This window comes from Aptenodytes patagonicus, chromosome W (genome assembly GCF_965638725.1).
Source record: "Aptenodytes patagonicus chromosome W, bAptPat1.pri.cur, whole genome shotgun sequence".
Lineage (NCBI taxonomy): Eukaryota > Metazoa > Chordata > Aves > Sphenisciformes > Spheniscidae > Aptenodytes > Aptenodytes patagonicus.
The window spans coordinates 30,712,107-30,731,383 of NC_134981.1; the positions used below are offsets into that span (position 1 = coordinate 30,712,107).

The 19,277-nt window shown below is 45.4% G+C and overlaps 1 protein-coding gene across 3 annotated transcripts in view; it reads right to left on the reverse strand.

Annotated features, from left to right (window-relative positions):
- LOC143172001 (ankycorbin-like) overlaps positions 1-19,277 on the reverse strand; it is a 136,196-nt gene that overhangs the window by 16,935 nt on the left and 99,984 nt on the right. For all 3 annotated transcript variants that reach the window (XM_076361211.1, XM_076361208.1, XM_076361210.1), the window contains exons 4-8: positions 9,470-9,558; positions 4,566-4,630; positions 1,788-1,845; positions 1,226-1,296; positions 237-343 (exon numbers count right to left, since the gene is read on the reverse strand). In XM_076361211.1, coding sequence (XP_076217326.1) covers positions 237-343; positions 1,226-1,296; positions 1,788-1,845; positions 4,566-4,630; positions 9,470-9,558 — 390 coding nt within the window. The remainder of the gene's footprint in view (positions 1-236; positions 344-1,225; positions 1,297-1,787; positions 1,846-4,565; positions 4,631-9,469; positions 9,559-19,277) is intronic.

Below are 19,277 nucleotides of genomic sequence, written 5' to 3' on the forward strand. Positions count from 1 at the left end.
TGGTAGCCCAAGGAAAAAAAAAAAAAAAATCTTACAGGCACATCTAGTTTTATAGTTGCATAGTTTCTGTTTCACCTTTCCCTTTAGGCAGAATTCTGTAAGCTGCCTCAACAATCAAGATATGCTGTCTAGTAAAGGAGGCATTATTTCACATAACTATTTTGGGAAGGATCTGGGAAGAGAGCTTCATTTGACAGTCAGCTTTGGGGAAGAATTAACATGTTAACCTGCTGTACCTTCCATTTTTATCCCTGGTGTTGATGTCTGCTCCATGATCCAGAAGGTATTTGCAGACTCCCATATGACCACTTTGTACTGCAAGCAGCAGAGGTATGTTCCCATCCTATGAATGCATTTAAAAAAAAAAAACAAAACAACTATGAACAATAATCCATCCACTTACAAATATCACTCTCAGATTTAAAGGTCAGCTACAAACTTTCCTTCTACATAACACAAACAATGTGCTATCATTACATTTTTCTTGTGTACCATAAATGTAGCTGGGTTTACTTTAATTACTTCTTTGACCACGGGGGATGCAAAGCACTAGCATGCTTTTTGCTGTCTGTACTCCCTTTGCTGTTTGCTTAATGCTATAACATGATGATTTTGAAACTACACAATACCTTTACATAGCTCCACAACAAAAATTATAATTTTAACTAACTACAAGGCAAAAATACAAAATTTCACATAATCACAGAATAACTTAGTTGGAAGACACCTTTAGAGGTCATCTGGGGTTTTTCCCCCTCTGCCCTCAATCCAAAGCTAGGCAAACTTCAAGTTACAGTACATTGCTCAGAGACTCATTCAGTCAAGTTTTAAGCATCTCCAAAGCCAGAGACACCATGACCTCTCTGGGTACCAGTTCCAGTGCTTGACCACCTTTGCGAGCATTTCACAGCACTTGGCCACATAATGGGCCTTTTCCAAAGCCTACTGGAGTCAATGGAAAGACTCTTAATCATGTTTTGAATATATCAGAATTGATCCTAGCTACTTGTACCAATGCCTCAATTTAATGAGCAGCAAATCCTGCCACTAATGTATTAGATTGTGAAGTACTTCCCCACCTCTGCTACGGCAAGCTGCAAAAGGAACTTCCTCTGCCAGAGAAATCCAAGAAGCATAGTATTGCTTTGAACTGCTGCACCTGAGATTGACTGGAGTGGAGGGTGGTAAAAGCTTTGAAGTACACAATGGGAGAAGAGGTACGTACCAAATCTTTGACATTAATTAGACATTTGTGTTCACACAGAAGTTGAACTGCCTGAAGACAACCACATACAGCTAAAAAAAAAAAAAAGACAAGCAAGAAAGTCCATTATACCCCATTTTCGAAATTTGTATTCTGCACTTCCGCTTGCAATACTGCAGCATTACAGCAGGGTCCAAGAAAAACAAATTAAACTGTATTTCTCTGTTTTAAGAAGGAAGGAGAGAAAGACTAAAACATGAACAGCAAGCTGTATGCAGAAATATAGTCAATATTCATGGTCCAAATTAGCATGAGAAGATATAATCTTTAAGGACTGAAATCAGAATCAACCTAATCTTAAGTATTCCAATGGCTCTGCACTTGCAAGTGTGAACTTGTTAACTGTAATTAACTGAAATTCAGTATTCACAGTATTTATCAAAAAAACTCCTGAAACTTGTAAACCATCAGGTGGAGTTACTAGATTTATGCAATTAGAACCTAAAAAGTTCCACCAGGCTGAAGAGCTAGAAATATCACGCACAACAAAATAGATAGTACAAGCTTTCAACAAAGAAGTTACCTGCATAATGTAAAGCTGTTTTCCCAGAATTGTCAGTGCTGTCTGCTGGACATTTACTCTGCACAGTTCAAAAAGGAGAAGAAAAAAAGCAATTAGAGAAACACCAAGAAAATAAAACACATGTTTGATGCTAAGGACAGAGTGCTGAACATCTTTGAGAAAAGTTTTATGAGCTGCTCCAGAAAGCTCAGTCCATATAATAAAAAAAGAATAGTGAAAAAAGACAGCTTTCCTCTCTACCAATCTGGTCCCTCCTTTCTTGGTACCATCTTATACTGAAGCCACAGGAAACACTCATAGTGAGGGAGATATCCCTAAAAAAAGTTATAGTTTTGGAACAATTTAAATCAGGAAATAAAAAAGGAAATAAACTCTCTCCCCTGCCTCACAAAAACTTCATATTTTACATTACAGTAGGAGCTAAAGCAACCACGTTCTAAGGCAATTAGTCTTGAGTTATTTCTGTTGAAGGCAATCATAGAATCATAGAATCATTGAGGTTGGAAAAGACCTCTAAGATCATCGAGTCCAACCGTCGACCCAACACCACCACCCACTAAACCATGTCCCTAAGCGCCACATCTACACGTCTTTTAAATACCTCCAGGGATGGGGACTCAACCACTTCCCTGGGCAGCCTGTTCCAATGTTTAACCACTCTTTCAGTAAAGACATTTTTCCTCACGTCCAATCTAAACCTCCCCTGGCGCAACTTGAGGCCATTTCCTCTCGTCCTATCACTAGTTACTTGGGAGAAGAGACCGACACCCACCTCGCTACAACCTCCTTTCAGGTAGTTGTAGAGAGTGATGAGGTCTCCCCTCAGCCTCCTTTTCTCCAGGCTAAACAACCCCAGTTCCCTCAGCCGCTCCTCATAAGACTTCTTCCCCAGACCCTTCACCAGCCTTGTTGCCCTTCTCTGGACACGCTCCAGCACCTCAACGTCCTTCTTGTAGTGAGGGGCCCAAAACTGAACACAGTATTTGAGGTGCGGCCTCACCAGTGCCGAGTACAGGGGCACGAATAATGCTTCATTTTCATTTGTAAAAACTAAAGCATCAACAATCCAGTTATATTTTGTAGTATTATAAGCCACCACAAATAAAAAAAAAATTACAAATCTTTATCAAGACTTGTTTTGCTACAGAAGATTTTAGTTTTAGTTTACAGCAAAGAAAGAAAAGATATCACCCTGAAATAATAGGCTTCTAAAAACAAACATTAGAGCTTGTGACCTTCAAATGTAGCACTGCCTCCAACACTTCTATGATTTCCTAGGAAAACAGGTTCACATAGATTACTGCATTCTGTAACAAAAATGTCAAGATTCTACCTGTGTAAAATAATTATTTAGCCTGTTTTAATTCAACTCCAGCACATTAAGATTAAACATTCCTCACACGTACAAACAGCTTATATCACAAAGCCAGTCCACAGAAGCAAAAAAGCAATCCAAAGAGCATGAATTACTGGAGAATATTACCAATGGGTTTGCACTTACAAACGTATTTAGAAATCTGCATATTGTAATAAAATTAGCAAAATATCAACAAAAGCACTCTGTGGTTATAGCTGGTAAGTGAATGGGCAGCAGATATTTGGTATTAAACACACATCTAGTTGCTTAGTTGATCATGTTGCTGCATGCGATACAATCAGTGACAGTTTGATGTCACTGTTTATGCTGTAAATGGATTTGCATTAGAAGTAGTAGGTATTTGCAATGAAATCCCAGAGAGGGGAGCCTCAGTGGTTAATGATAACCCCTTCCAGGTGTGCAGGAACAGGGGAGACAGCTTGTAATGAGTCTGGAGGTGGGAATCAGTGAAATTGGACCCAATCTTGTCAGAGACATTGACAGGGGTCAGTCACGGGACAATTGGAGAGCCCTGAGGTAACTGGGGAAAAGGAATTTGGAAGTTGGGATATGGGATCCATTCTCTTTCTGTACCACTGTGCTGGAGTAGGGTTATTATTCATTTCATCTGTAGTCTGAGCCACAGTCTTACTGATAACTCCAAGCTCCTAAAAGTCTGTCCCATTCCTCTGATCACCTCCACCAAAACTCACCTGGCTTTCTGAAATGGAGCAGAGATGGACAATGTCTCTCCTTGCTTACTAACGCACATCTTCAGCCTCAACACCATGATAATCTTCTCTTCATCTTCACTTTTGTTTTTCTTATTTTCTTTCCCCATTCTTTCTACTCCCTCTCTAACCCCTCACTGTCCTTTGCCTCATTTCACTGAGAATTTGAGTATTTCCATATTTTAGCATCTATACTACTTTGGTTTCTTCTCCCTTTGACTCTAAATTTGACAAACATTTCTATGGTCAACAACAGATTCTTTAAGTTGCACAGACAGAAAGCATTCCAGTAGAACAATATCAAAATCCCACCACAAGTGAAAAATCCTTTTCCCCTATACCTCTTAAGCCATCTACTTACAAGCCACCCAACCACACGGACAAAAGACAGGAAGTTAGACAGAAGCTGCAACCTGCTTGAAACCCAACCCTGCTATGTCAGATCAGCTGCACAGGGAAAACTACTTGTGGACCACTCAGGGAAGATACCACACTGTTTTCTATCATCCATTCACAGCGCCTAAAAGGTCTTTAAACTCAAGCACCTCTCTTGATTGCAAGGAGACAGGACAACAGTATAGGAGTGTGATGCAGATTATTAGCAGGAAATGTGTCAATATCTAGTGGAACCAATCTAGAGGAAGAAAATGAAAACTTCAAAAATCAAAATTAATTTAATTTTTACTTTACCTGAAGTAACATCTTAATGCAATCAGGGTGGCTGTTCTTTGCTGCAAGATGTAAAGCACTGTGACCTAAATGAATAAAAGCAAACCAAATTATTCAATCACTCCAAAGCACAGGTGTATTAGGTTTGCGTGGCAAGGTTTTGGTAGCAGGGGGCCTACAGGGGTGGCTTCTGTGAGAAGATGCCAGAAGCTTCCCCTATATCCGACAGAGCCAGTTCCAGCTGGCTCCAAGATGGACCTGCCACTGGCCAAGGCTGAGCCAATCACCGACAGCGGTAGTGCCTCTGTGATAACATATTTAAGAAGGGGGAAAAAAAAAAAACCAACAAACCACCCCTGTGCAATGGCAACTTCAGCTAAAGAGAGGAGTGAGAATATGTGAGAGAAACAACTCTGCAGACACCAAGGTCAGTGAAGAAGAAGGAGGAGGAAGAGGAGGAGGTGCTCCAGGTGCCAGAGCAGAGATTCCTCTGCAGCCCCTGGTGAAGACCATGGTGAGGCAGGCTGTCCCCCTGCAGCCCATGGAGGACCCCAGGCCGGAGCAGGTGGATGCACCTGAAGGAAGCTGTGACCCTGTGGGAAGCCCGTGCTGGAGCAGACTCCTGGCAGGACCTGTGGCCCCGTGGAGAGAGGAGGTCCATGCTGGAGCAGGTTTACTGGCAGGACTTGTAACCCTGTGGGGGACCCACGCTAGAGCAGTCTGTTCCTGAGGGACTGTACCCCGTGGAAAGGACCCATGCTGGAGCAGTTCATGAAGAACTGCAGGCCGTGGGAAGGACTCACATTGGAGAAGTTTGTGGAGGACTGTCTCTCGTGGGAGGGACCCCACGCTGGAGCAGGGGAAGAGTGTGAGGAGTCCTCCCCCTGAGGAGGAAGGAGCGGCAGAGCCAACGTGTGATGAACTGACTGCAACCCCCATTCTCCGTCCCCCTGTGCCGCTTGGGGGGAGGAGGTAGAGAAAATCAGGAGGGAAGTTGTGCCTGGGAAGAAGGGAGGGGTGGGAGGAAGGTGTTTTAAGATTTGTTTTTATTTTCTCATTACCCTACTCTGATTTGATTGGTAAGAAATTAAATTAATTTTTCCCCAAGTCGAGTCTGTCTTGCCCGTGATGGTAATTGCTGTGTGATCTCCCTGTCCTTATAAGAAAAGGCTCATGGGTCGAGATATTTTCTCTCCCCTGTCCAGCTGAGGAGGGGGAGTGATAGAGCAGCTTTGGTGGGCACCTGGCATCCAGCTTGTGTCAGCCCACCACACCCACGCTGGAGCAGATTTTCTTGACAGGAACAACAGCCCATGGAGAATCCTCACACTCTTCCCCTGCTCCAGCATGGGGTCCCTCCCGCGGGAGACAGTCCTCCACAGACTTCTCCAACGTGGGCCCTTCCCATGGGCTGCAGTTCTTCACGAACTGCTCCAGCGTGGGTCCTTTCCATGAGCCCTTTCCACGGGGTGCAGTCCTTTGGGAACGGACTGCTCCAGCGTGGGTCCCCCACGGGGTCACAAGTCCTGCCAGCAAACCTGCTCCAGCGTGGGCTCCTCTCACTCCATGGGTCCACAGGTCCTGCCAGGAGCCTGCTCCAGCGTGGGCTTTCCATGGGGTCACAGCCTGTTACCTGCCTGATCAACAGTCTGTCGTAAATATATTCTGCTCAATGCAGGTTTTTTTATTTATCCTTATTTTTCATGTGTTGCGATAGGAACAAAATGGATAATTCAAAATTTTGCCTTTGTCATGGAAGAGTTCAGGCAGGTAACAGAATAATCTTAATGTCTAGCTTCATATATAGGAATGACACAAACATTGTATTAGACTATATACCTTGGCAGAAGTAAGTCTGATTGCACAGTTCTGTTTTGTTTCTTTAAAAAACAATTTTCCTATGTTACTCAGCCTCCCTTGCAGAGAGATGTCTGTCAAGTGTCTTCATGATTTCTGCTATTGGCAATGAAAAAGGAACTCAGCGCTAAGAGCAAAACCAGCCAAATTCACCAGCTACCACTACAACAAATTTGTATCATCCACGGAGTACACGTAGAAGAGGACTTGGAACACATGCCTACTTAGGTTTGCATCTCACAGACTCCCTTCTCTGTTAATTTACTTAGCATCTGTGAGCTCATATTTAGTTATGCAATACAGTGATTTACTGACTATGGATTTATGATCAAAGATTGCAGTCTCTCCTCTAGTTTCATCTTACAGAGCATCTGAAAAACTAGAGGCCAATACAGCAAAAGAATAAATTATCCATGTAAGGAAGAAAGAAGGAGCCAAGATTTAATACTCAATACAGACAGTAGAGCTACTTGTGACAGTAGAATCTCACTGTAAATAACGTGACTATTACAGACAAGGCTTTTCCTAAGGAATACTGAGTTGACACTCTCAGGTGAGAGCAGACAACCTCTTATTATCCAAACAACTAATAAACCCTGAGGCAAGATGAAGTATGAATTCTGAATAATAGTCTGTATCAGGTACATATATTCTCTTATTATACATAATTTGAATGCTTCTTCCAGTATCACAGACACTTCCTTATAGAGGCAAATAATTTCCATGTATGACAGAAATTCCCTCAGGCTGCAATCGGTGGCCAAAACGGACCCTGTGAGCCCACCATTTACAGATCATTCCTGAAGAGACAGAATGCTGACAGCTCATTCAGGTGACTGCTAGCCAGAGAAAATGCTGGGCGCATATTCCACAGATATGTCAGCTGAAATCTATTAAGAAGAGTTTGCCAGTTTCAAATTGAGCCCCCATCATTCTCCTAGTAGAGCAGTAATTAAGGCATAGGACTTTCGAGGGCTTGAAACAGCATACTTAATAGCTCTCAGCTCTGTTTTGGCCTGTAACAGCTCTTTTCACTATGTCATAATCCTGAGGAAATGTCTTACTGCAACTCCTGTAGTTAATGGGGTTAATAGCTTGGATACTTATAAAAGCAACACCTAAGATCTTGATTTAACCTATGCAAAGCCTCAAATGAAGTTAACAAAAAGAGTCAGGGGAGAGAGACTTAAAAAATAAATAAATAATAATCGAGCAACAATTTTTGAGACCATCAAAGGCACCTGAAGGTGCACAAGTCCATGGGACCCGATGAGATCCATCCGCGGGTCCTGAAGGAACTGGCGGATGAAGTTGCTAAGCCACTATCCATCGTACTTGAGAAGTCGTGGCAGTCCGGTGAAGTTCCCACTGACTGGAAAAGGGGAAACATAACCCCCATTTTTAAAAAGGGAAAAAAGGAAGACCCGGGGAACTACAGGCCAGTCAGCCTCACCTCTGTGCCTGGGAAGATCATGGAACAGATCCTCCTGGAAGCTATGCTAAGGCACATGGAGGACAGGGAGGTGATTCGAGACAGCCAGCATGGCTTCACCAAGGGCAAGTCCTGCCTGACTAACCTAGTGGCCTTCTATGATGGAGTGACTACATCAGTGGACAAGGGAAGGGCTACAGATGTCGTCTATCTGGACCTCTGCAAGGCCTTTGACACAGTCCCCCCCAACATCCTTCTCTCTAAACTGGAGAGGTATGGATTTGATGGGTGGACTGTCTGGTGGGTGAGGAATTGGTTGGATGGTCGCATCCAGAGGGTAGTGGTCAATGGCTCAATGTCCAGATGGAGGTTGGTTATGAGTGGCATCCCGCAGGGGTCCGTATTGGGACCGGTACTGTTTAATATCTTCATCAATGACATAGACAGTGGGATCGAGTGCACCCTCAGCAAGTTTGCAGATGACACCAAGCTGAGTGGTGCGGTCGACACGCCAGAGGGACGGGATGCCATCCAGAGGGACCTGGACAAGCTCGAGAAGTGGGCCTGTGTGAACCTCATGAGGTTTAAAAAGGCCAAGTGCAAGGTCCTGCACCTGGGTCAGGGCAACCCCCGGTATCAATACAGGCTGGGGGATGAAGGGATTGAGAGCAGCCCTGCCGAGAAGGACTTGGGGGTACTGGTGGATGAAAAGCTGGACATGAGCCAGCAATGTGCGCTCGCAGCCCAGAAGGCCAATCGTATCCTGGGCTGCATCAAAAGAAGCGTGGCCAGCAGGTCGAGGGAGGTGATTCTGCCCCTCTACTCTGCTCTGGTGAGACCCCACCTGGAGTACTGCGTCCAGCTCTGGAGCCCTCAGCATAAGAAAGACACGGACCTGTTGGAGCGGGTCCAGAAGAGGGCCACAAAAATGATCAGGGGGATGGAACACCTCTCCTATGAAGAAAGGCTGAGAGAGTTGGGGTTGTTCAGCCTAGAGAAGAGAAGGCTTTGGGGAGACCTTATTGCAGCCTATCAGTACTTAAAGGGGGCTTATAAAAAAGATGGGGACAGACTTTTTAGCAGGGCCTGTTGCGACAGGACAAGGGGGAATGGCTTTAAACTAAAGGGGGGTAGATTTAGACCAGATATAAGGAAGAAATTTTTTATGCTGAGGGTGGTGAAGCACTGGAACAGGTTTCCCAGAGAGGTGGTGGATGCCCCATCCCTGGAAACATTCAAGGTCAGGTTGGACGGGGCTCTGAGCAACCTGATCTAGTTGAAGATGTTCCTGCTCATTGCAGGGGGGTTGGACTAGATGACCTTTAGAGGTCCCTTCCAACCCAAACTATTCTATGATTCTATGATTTTGCAACTGGAGTCCACTATAAATGCTGACAGTTATAGTATTAGGGTAAAAGTTTTCAAGAGCTTTAGAATCTGAATTCTTTGTGCAGAAAAGCAAGTATGCCTACACCTGCAAATGTTACAACTGCTTTTCCTACACGGGGCAGAGCGGGCAGGGAGGTGTGGGAAGGAAAAGCGGTGTTGTCAAATCTGTGGTTGCATGCTGCGCATCAAGAACTATATAGGCAAATTGAGAGTATTATGTTACATTTGTAGGTTCACAGAGGCATACCTGCACCATCTTGGGCTGTCACATCTGCACCATGTGTCACCATGATTCTGAGGCACTCTGCATGCCCTTTTGTGGCCGCCAGGTGAAAACTGGAAGAGAGCATTTATATGTCACTTTTATTAAGACCTCCTTTCTCTTTCATTCACAAACCAAGTACTGGCAAGTTCTCCCCTCCCTGTCCTTAGATCTTTTGGCATCCCTCCATTGCCTCCCAAGAAGGTAATAGCTCTCAAAGTGAGAAGGCACATCAAAAAGCTTTTGTAGTCATACTTTTACACAGGCTGCTGTCTCATTAACCCATGCTATATACCTTATGTGCATCTAGTCCCACCCAATTTCTAAACTAATGTCCCTAGTGATGTAATATATCCCCACAGAATGCCTGGGCTTGGGGAATTAATGAAGAAAACATTCACAATGACTGACTTTGCTCTAGTCATTCTAGTCAATCCTGATTTCCTCCTCTCAGTGGACAAAATATAGTTCCTCTAAAAGGTGATTTAGCTCCTAAATTAAACTAAATCAAGTTCTGCTTCTGACCTGTCCTTTACAGAGCCCATCTTTCTTCTCTGTAGAGGGGAAAAAAACCCTCAGTGTTTGTGAATATCACCTGGAGAAATCAAAGCTACTGGATATTTGTGAGACTATGCTAGAGGTGTATTTTTTTCAACTTTTGGTTTTACTTTTCACCTCAAGCATCTGCTTGTTTGAACAGTGGGAAATTGCAGAGGTTACCAACCACACCATGGCAGGATGCACTTAACAGCATCAATTACCAAAGATATAATTACAGAACAAACCAAAGAAGTTATACTGAATTCAAGCCTTTTTACAGCTGAAGCAGTCCTATATGTATGCTGCAGACTTAATTTTGCCGAGAAGCAAAAATGAAGGAAAAACTTCTGAAAACAGAGTAGTTTATATCCACTTGATGCATATCGTGCCAACATAGGTGAGTCTCAAGATATGGGCACAGTACAGGCAGACATACTGCTTCCCCGTGGGTCCTACTAATATCAGCTTGATATACAGAGTTGTTTTCCAGTGGGAGTAATGTAAAAAACAAATTTAAGACAAAACACTTACAATTACTATTAAATTGCATGTGAAAAGTTGGGACCTTCATGAACATGCCCCAAACTGAAAAAGCCAGTATTCCTGGGATGTTTCCTAATATCTTATAAAGGAGATGTTAATTTTTAACATCACGCACCCCTGTGTTAAGGGTGTTTTTTCCCCTGGAATCTAAAGGGAATGTTACAAATCACGTAGCCACACCAACTACTGTATTTAGAAGTTTACATTTTGAACAACTGCTTCCTTTAAATGTTAAAACTAACACTGGAAGTTCAGCCTGCTAACCAGGGAAACCAGGAATAACAGGCAAGAATGAAACAGATATTTCTGGCACAAAGTATGTGAACTGCAACACTGTTTCTCTAAGCTGTAGACTTCTTTGCAGCCTTCTTGAAAATCCAGCAGAGAAAAGACCTACAGACAAGATCTGGCAAAGGGCGGAGAATTAATCAAAACAGGAGAGCTCCTGGAATGGAGTCCTCTATCAAGTACAGCAACTACCTCACTTCCTACAAGGAGTCCTTCCACACTGGCTGCTGCTGATTGCAAATGGCAGACAGGCAGCGCTTAAGCTTTCAACCATTCTCTGCAAATATAAAAAAATCCTGTGTGCTCATCCTCATGCTTATTACTGCCATAAACAAACCGAAGAGTTACACTTCCAGGACCATAAAAAGCACTGCTGTTGGCTGTTCTCTAGACATTCAAAATCAAAACTTCATGTACTTGGTGACCAATGCAAAGTTGTGTAAACATTCTTCTTTAGAAGAGGAGGTTTCTTAGGCTCTGGGAAAACGGCTGGGGGAGTGGTGCAACAGGGGTCTGACAAATTCCAACACCTCTAATTTAGCCAGGTGTCCTGGTTTCGGCAGGGATAGAGTTAATTTCCTTCCTAGTAGCTGGTACAGTGCTGTGTTTTGGATTTAGGATGAGAACAAAGTTGATAACACACCGATGTTTTAGTTGTTGCTAGGTAATGCTTACACTAGCCAAGGACTTTTTAGTTTTCCATGCTCTACTGACTCGAGAAGGCTGGAGGTGCACAAGAAGCTGGGAGGGGGCACAGCCAAACTGGCCAAAGGGACATTCCATACCATGTGCCGTCATACTCAGTACATAAACTGGGGAAAGCTGGCTGGGGGGGGCTGCTGCTCGGGGACTGGCTGGGCATCGGTCGGCAGGTGGTGAGCAATTGCACTGTGCATCACTTGCTTTGTGTATTATTATTATTACATTATTATTATTATTTTATTTCAATTATTAAACTGTTTTTATCTCAACCCACGAGTTTTTCTTACTTGTGCTCTTCCAATTCTCTCCCCCATCCCACCGTGGGTGGGGGGAGTGAGCGAGCGGCTGTGTGGTGCTTAGTTGCCGACTGAGGTTAAACCACGACAGTCCTTTTTGGCGCCCAACGTGGGGCACGAAGGGTTTGAGATAATAACAGATTAACCGGACTGTATTAAGGAATTTATATCTGTTAGTAGTTGTGGCTCACAATGTTGGTTTCTCTGTTCTCGATATTGATTTGTATAATCTGCATCGCGCTCTTTTTCCTGCTGTACATGTTAAAGATTGGTGTTGGGTTTTGCAGTTTGCTGTGGTCTGCAGTGATTAGTGATGTCTCGCTTGGGAGGTTTGTTTTTAGAACATTGACCTTGACGTTAGTGTGGTATGTAAACTTCGCAATGAAGCCGTTACTGTACCACGGATACCATTTCGTGGAGACAACTAGCAATTGCAGTGACTTTTCTGAGAGTTTTTTTATGGAGGAAATAATACAGAATGGCAGTGTCACTACCTTCTTCTATGATGTTTCCTCCTTCATTACAGTAACTTTTCAGTATTTTGAACATCCTTGGGCAGTTAAGATACTTCTATTAATACTTCTTGGGAATATTGTTTCGGTTTTGTCTAAAGTTGGTAAGCAATTTAAGAATATCATCCAGAGATCTGCCCCAAGGCTGAATAGTTATGAGTGGCAGGGTGTGTGGGATAAGATGGGCAAGTACCTAGGCCAATGGGCACCCCCAGTGTTTTGGAACTTCACCCCTGAGCAAGTGCAGAATCCTGAAAAGTTAGTAGAATATTTGGACAAAGTATGCTGTCACCCTGGCAACTCCAGAGAGATGCAGATCATTGCAATGTGCTGGGGCCTGGCCCATGCCTACCGAGCCCTGTTCAACACCATTCAGTACCCTCAAAGGGAAGAGAAAGTCTCTGGATCTGATGGTAAAACGACACGCACTGCGGCCACTCAGACCCGGGTGACGCGCCCTGCGGCCACTCCGACCCCAGCGACATGCCGTGCGGCCACTCCGACCCCAGCGACATGCTCTGCGGCTACTCAAGACTCCGGCAACAGGCCCTGCGGCCACTCAGACCCCAGCGACAGGCCCTGCGGCCACTCAGACCCTGGCGACACACCCTGTGGCTGAACCAAAGAGCCAACCTGTGCCGGTATCAGTCGTCCCTGTACACAAGAAGAAATCTTGGAAGCGGAAGTCAGCTCGTTTAGTAAGGGAGAAAGAAACTTCTTCTAAAAGGGGGCTGGAGGAAGAAGTGGAAGAGGCAGACTACCCTGGAGAAGGGCCACCACGAGAACAGCAGGAGGAGAGCCAGCCACTGATCGGGGAGGAAGAAGAGGAAGAACTCATAAACGAGGCAGTGACCACCCGATCTCTATCCCTGAGTGAGCTGCGAGATATACGAAAAGATTTCAGCCGTCGTCCAGGTGAGCATATTGTCACCTGGCTGCTCCGATGCTGGGATAATGGGGCCAGTAGCCTAGAATTAGAGGGTAGGGAAGCCAAGCAGCTGGGATCCCTTTCTAGGGAAGGGGGCATTGACAAAGCGATTAGAAAAGGGACACGAGTCCTCAGCCTTTGGAGGCGACTCTTGTCAAGCGTGAAGAAAGCGCACCATCATCATACGCCAATTCATTGGCAGTGATGACCTGGAAAGATGGAGAGGAACAAACAGTGGATGAATTGGCTGGTCAACTCTGGCAATACGAGGAAAGTCTCTCTTCCTCCCTCATCTCGGCTGTGGAGAAACTGTCCCGGGAGATCCAGCAACTCAGAGAGGATAGGTCCTACTCCTCACCTTTACGGACCAGTATCTCGGCTATTAGGAGTAAGCGTTCTTTTGCTCAAGAGAGAGAATATAAAGGGTACACACCACGGGGCACCCTATGGTTTTACCTGCGTGACCACGGAGAGGACATGAGGAAGTGGGATGGGAAACCTACCTCAGCCCTAGGGGCACGGGTACGTGAATTGCAAGGGAAAACAATCACAGAAAGAGGTTCTTCCAGGAAAATTGCTGCTCCAGTTTCCAGCGGGCAGTTCCCCAGACAGAGTAGAAGGGCTGATCTTACTCCTGATCTTAATGAAGCAACTTCTGACTCGTACGTACAAGAAATGAGAAATGAGTACTGTGATGAGGATTAGAGGGGCCCTGCCTCCAGCCAGGGGGAGGAAAGGGACAATCGGGTTTACTGGACTGTGTGGATTCGGTGGCCTGGCACATCAGACCCACAGAAGTATAAGGCTCTGGTAGACACCAGTGCACAGTGTACCCTAATGCCATCAAGCTATATAGGGGCAGAACCCATCTGTATTTCTGGGGTGACGGGGGGATCCCAACAGCTAACTGTATTGGAAGCCGAAGTGAGTCTAACTGGGAATGAGTGGCAGAAGCACCCCATTGTGACTGGCCCAGATGCTCCGTGAATCCTTGGCATAGACTACCTCAGGAGAGGGTATTTCAAGGACCCAAAAGGGTACCGGTGGGCTTTTGGTATAGCTGCCTTGGAGATGGAGGAAATTAAACAGCTGTCCACCTTGCCTGGTCTCTCGGAGGACCCTTCTATTGTGGGGTTGCTGAAGGTCGAAGACCAACAGGTGCCAATCGCTACCACCACGGTGCACCGGCAGCAATATCGCACCAACCGAGACTCCGATTCCCATCCATGAGCTGATTCGTCGACTGGAAAGCCAAGGAGTGATCAGCAAGACTCGTTCACCCTTTAACAGTCCCATATGGCCAGTGCGGAAGTCTAATGGAGAGTGGAGACTGACAGTAGACTATCGTGGCCTAAATGAAGTCACGCCACCGCTGAGTGCTGCTGTGCCAGACATGCTAGAACTTCAATACGAACTGGAGTCAAAGGCAGCCAAGTGGTATGCCACAGTTGATATTGCTAATGCGTTTTTCTCAATCCCTTTGGCAGCGGAGTGCAGGCCACAGTTTGCTTTCACTTGGAGGGGCATCCAGTACACCTGGAACCGACTGCCCCAGGGGTGGAAACACAGCCCCACCATTTGCCATGGACTGATCCAGACTGCACTGGAACAGGGTGGAGCTCCAGAACACCTGCAATACATTGATGACATCATCGTGTGGGGCAACACAGCAGGAGAAGTTTTTGAAAAAGGGAAGGAAATAGTCCAAATCCTGCTGAAGGCCGGGTTTGCCATAAAACAAAGTAAGGTCAAGGGACCTGCACAGGAGATTCAGTTTTTAGGAATAAAATGGCAAGATGGACGTCGTCAAATCCCAATGGATGTGATCAACAAAATAACAGCCATGTCTCCACCAACTAGCAAAAAGGAAACACAAGCTTTCTTAGGCGTCGTGGGTTTTTGGAGAATGCACATTCCAAATTACAGTCTGATTGTAAACCCTCTCTATCAAGTGATCCGGAAGAAGAACGATTTCAAATGGGGCCCTGACCAACGACAAGCTTTTGAACAAATTAAAGAGGAGATAGTTCACGCAGTAGCCCTGGGGCCAGTCCGGGCAGGACAAGATGTAAAAAATGTGCTCTACACCGCAGCCGGGGAGAACGGACCTACCTGGAGCCTCTGGCAGAAAGCACCAGGGGAGACTCGAGGTCGACCCCTAGGGTTCTGGAGTCGGGGATACAGAGGATCCGAGGCCGGCTATACTCCAACTGAAGAAGAGATCTTGGCAGCATATGAAGGGGTTCGAGCTGCTTCAGAAGTGGTTGGTACTGAAGCACAGCTCCTCCTGGCACCCCGAATGCCGGTGCTGGGCTGGCTGTTCAGAGGGAGGGTCCCCTGTACACATCATGCAACTGATGCTACGTGGAGGAAGTGGGTTGCACTGATCACACAACGGGCTCGAATAGGAAACCCCAGGCACCCAGGAATCCTGGAAGTGATCATGGATTGGCCAGAGGGCAAAGATTTTGGAATATCGCCAGAGGAGGAGGTAACGCGTGCTGAGGAGGCCCCAATGTATAATGAACTACCTGAAAATGAGAAGCAATATGCCCTGTTCACTGATGGGTCCTGTCGTATTGTGGGAAAGCATCGGAGGTGGAAAGCTGCTGTATGGAGTCCTATGCAACAAGTTGTAGAAACTGCTGAAGGAGAAGGTGAATCGAGCCAATTTGCAGAAGTAAAGGCCATCCAGCTGGCTTTAGACATTGCTGACCGAGAAATGTGGCCAGTGCTCTATCTCTATACTGACTCATGGATGGTGGCAAATGCCCTGTGGGGGTGGTTGCAGCAATGGAAGCAGAGCAACTGGCAGTGCAGAGGCAAACCCATCTGGGCTGCCGCATTGTGGCAAGATATTGCTGCCCGGGTGGAGAACCTGGTTGTAAAAGTCTGTCACGTAGATGCTCACGTACCCAAGAGTCGGGCCACTGAAGAACATCAGAACAACCAGCAGGTGGATCAGGCTGCTAAGATTGAAGTGGCTCAGGTGGATCTGGACTGGCAACAGAAGGGTGAGTTATTTCTAGCTCGGTGGGCCCATGACACCTCAGGCCACCAAGGAAGAGATGTAACATACAGATGGGCTCGTGATCGAGGGGTGGACTTGACCATGGACACTATTGCGCAGGTTATCCATGAATGTGAAACATGCGCTGCAATCAAGCAAGCCAAGCAGTTAAAGCCCCTCTGGTATGGAGGACGATGGCTGAAATATCAATATGGGGACGCCTGGCAGATCGATTACATCACACTCCCACAAACCCGCCAAGGCAAGCGCCACGTGCTTACAATGGTGGAGGCAACCACCGGATGGCTGGTAACATATCCCGTGCCCCATGCCACCGCCCGGAACACTATCCTGGGCCTTGAAAAGCAAGTCCTATGGCGACATGGCACCCCAGAAAGAATTGAGTCAGACAACGGGACTCATTTCCGAAACAACTTCATAGACACCTGGGCCAAAGAGCACGGCATTGAGTGGGTGTATCACATCCCCTATCATGCACCAGCCTCTGGGAAAATTGAATGATACAATGGACTGTTAAAGACTACACTGAGAGCAATGGGTGGCGGGACATTCAAACATTGGGATACCCATTTAGCAAAGGCCACCTGGTTAGTCAACACGAGGGGATCTGCCAATTGAGCTGGCCCCGCCCAGTCAGAACTTTTACATACTGTAGATGGGAATAAAGTCCCTGTAGTGCACATAAAAAATATGTTGGGGAAGACAGTCTGGGTTATTCCTGCCTCGGGTAAAGGCAAACCCATCCGTGGGATTGCTTTTGCTTAAGGACCTGGGTGCACTTGGTGGATAATGCGGAAGGATGGGGAAGTCCGATGTGTACCTCAAGGGGATTTGATTTTGGGTGAGAATAGCCAACGATCTGAATGATGTGATGTTAATTGCTACATAATATTATATGCCATAGTAATGATATTACAATAAGAATCACCCAGACTAATGAAGAATAACTTCAGTGAAACCAAGCAAAGCACAGTGATGATGGTACCAGAACTGACTTCAACATGAAACAATCCAACACCACATACCATCTCCATTTTTCCTGCCCTGGAAGGTTATTACGACAGATGGAGCCCAAAGTCATGGACTAAATGAACTCACCGAACATTTTAGAGGGATGGCCCACAGACGAAGGGAATGATATCTGTGTGTGTGTATATATATATACACAAAAAAAGAAACCCAGGAAAAGGGGTGGTGATTAATGAAAATGTACTGGAAAATATGAGACTTGTGTATAACGTAGATGGTATAGAATAAGGGGTGGATATTGTCCTGGTTTCGGCATGGATAGAGTTAATTTCCTTTCTAGTAGCTGGTACAGTGCTGTGTTTTGGATTTAGGATGAGAACAAAGTTGATAACACACCGATGTTTTAGTTGTTGCTAGGTAGTGCTTACACTAGCCAAGGACTTTTTAGTTTTCCATGCTCTACCGACTGAGAAGGCTGGAGGTGCACAAGAAGCTGGGAAGGGGCACAGCCAAACTGGACAAAGGGATATTCCATACCATGTGACGTCATGCTCAGTACATAAACTGGGGAAAGCTGGCTGGGGGGGCCGCTGCTCGGGGGACTGGCTGGGCATCGGTCGGCGGGTGGTGAGCAATTGTACTGTGCATCACTTGCTTTGTGTATTATTATTATTATTATTACATTATTATTATTATTTTATTTCAATTATTAAACTGTTTTTATCTCAGCCCACGAGTTTTTCTCACTTGTGCTCTTCCAATTCTCTCCCCCATCCCACCGCAGTGGGGAGGGGGAGGAGTGAGCGAGCAGCTGTGTGGTACTCAGTTGCCGACTGAGGTTAAACCACAGCAACATCCCGTCAGTGCAAAGGAAGGAACAGCACCATGACAGCATCAACTCAGAGCAGTTTAAGCTGACGTAGACTTTCACCTTAAACCTAAAACTTAAGATTAAACCATGAACATTTCCCCATGAAAGCCGCTGAATCTTTATCTTTCCCTGACTGCATTATCAAGAGACAGTCACTCATTTGAGAAGATATATATCTTAGAAACAGCCAGTCATTTAATTATGGAGGAAATATGGCTAAAGCTCAATATTGGCAAGCCTGTCTGTACCAACCATCTCAAGGCATGTTACCAGTCCTTGACTTGGGAATAAAAGAAGTCTTGCCTCTTCATTAATGGAGTTCCTTCTCACCCTTATTACCTGAGCATGGAAACAGCAGCAGCAGAAGGACCAGCTTAAATTATCCCCATGCCACTGCTGCCCTCATTCCCTCTAGCTGCACTGTCCTGCTTCCAAGTGTGTCAGGGAACTGATTTCTTGAGGCATTTTTTTCCCCTAAGCCAGCATAAAGATCTGGGAACATGAGTTCCTTACATTGGCAATCCTACACAGAAAGGGCACAGCGGAATCAGCTGCAAGGTGAAAACCAAATCAAAATTGAAAAAGACAAACAGACTATTCCCAGACATCACCAGATAAATCCTCATGAAGATGCGTTTCAGTTACTACAGCCATTTCTATATTACAACTTCAGAGACAGACAGAGCACCAATGGATACCATGACAAGACTATCCAGATGTTTGGCAAATAAGACTGCCTTAAAGGAAAATCAGACTTCTACAGGTACCACTATCAATATTTACTAGGTCTTTAATTTTTTTTTTTTAAACAAATAAAGGCCATAGCTCCACACTGCACCCATTTCATCTCCTCCTAAGAGCAAATGTAATAAGTGTGGCTTTTCACTAAATGCAGGCAGTCCATGTCATGCTCCTGTCACACACATGCATGTAGCCACAAGAGTGCAAAAATTAGCATAGGGAAAAACAGTTACAGGAAATACATTTTGTTTTCAAGACAGAGTCGGCACATTACAAACTCAGCAAATGAAGTATCGTGAGTTTTAAAAGACATTCAGTCAATGAGTTGCTACTAACATCTTCTGGAGTGCGTGCAGGTTAAGATTTTAAGAA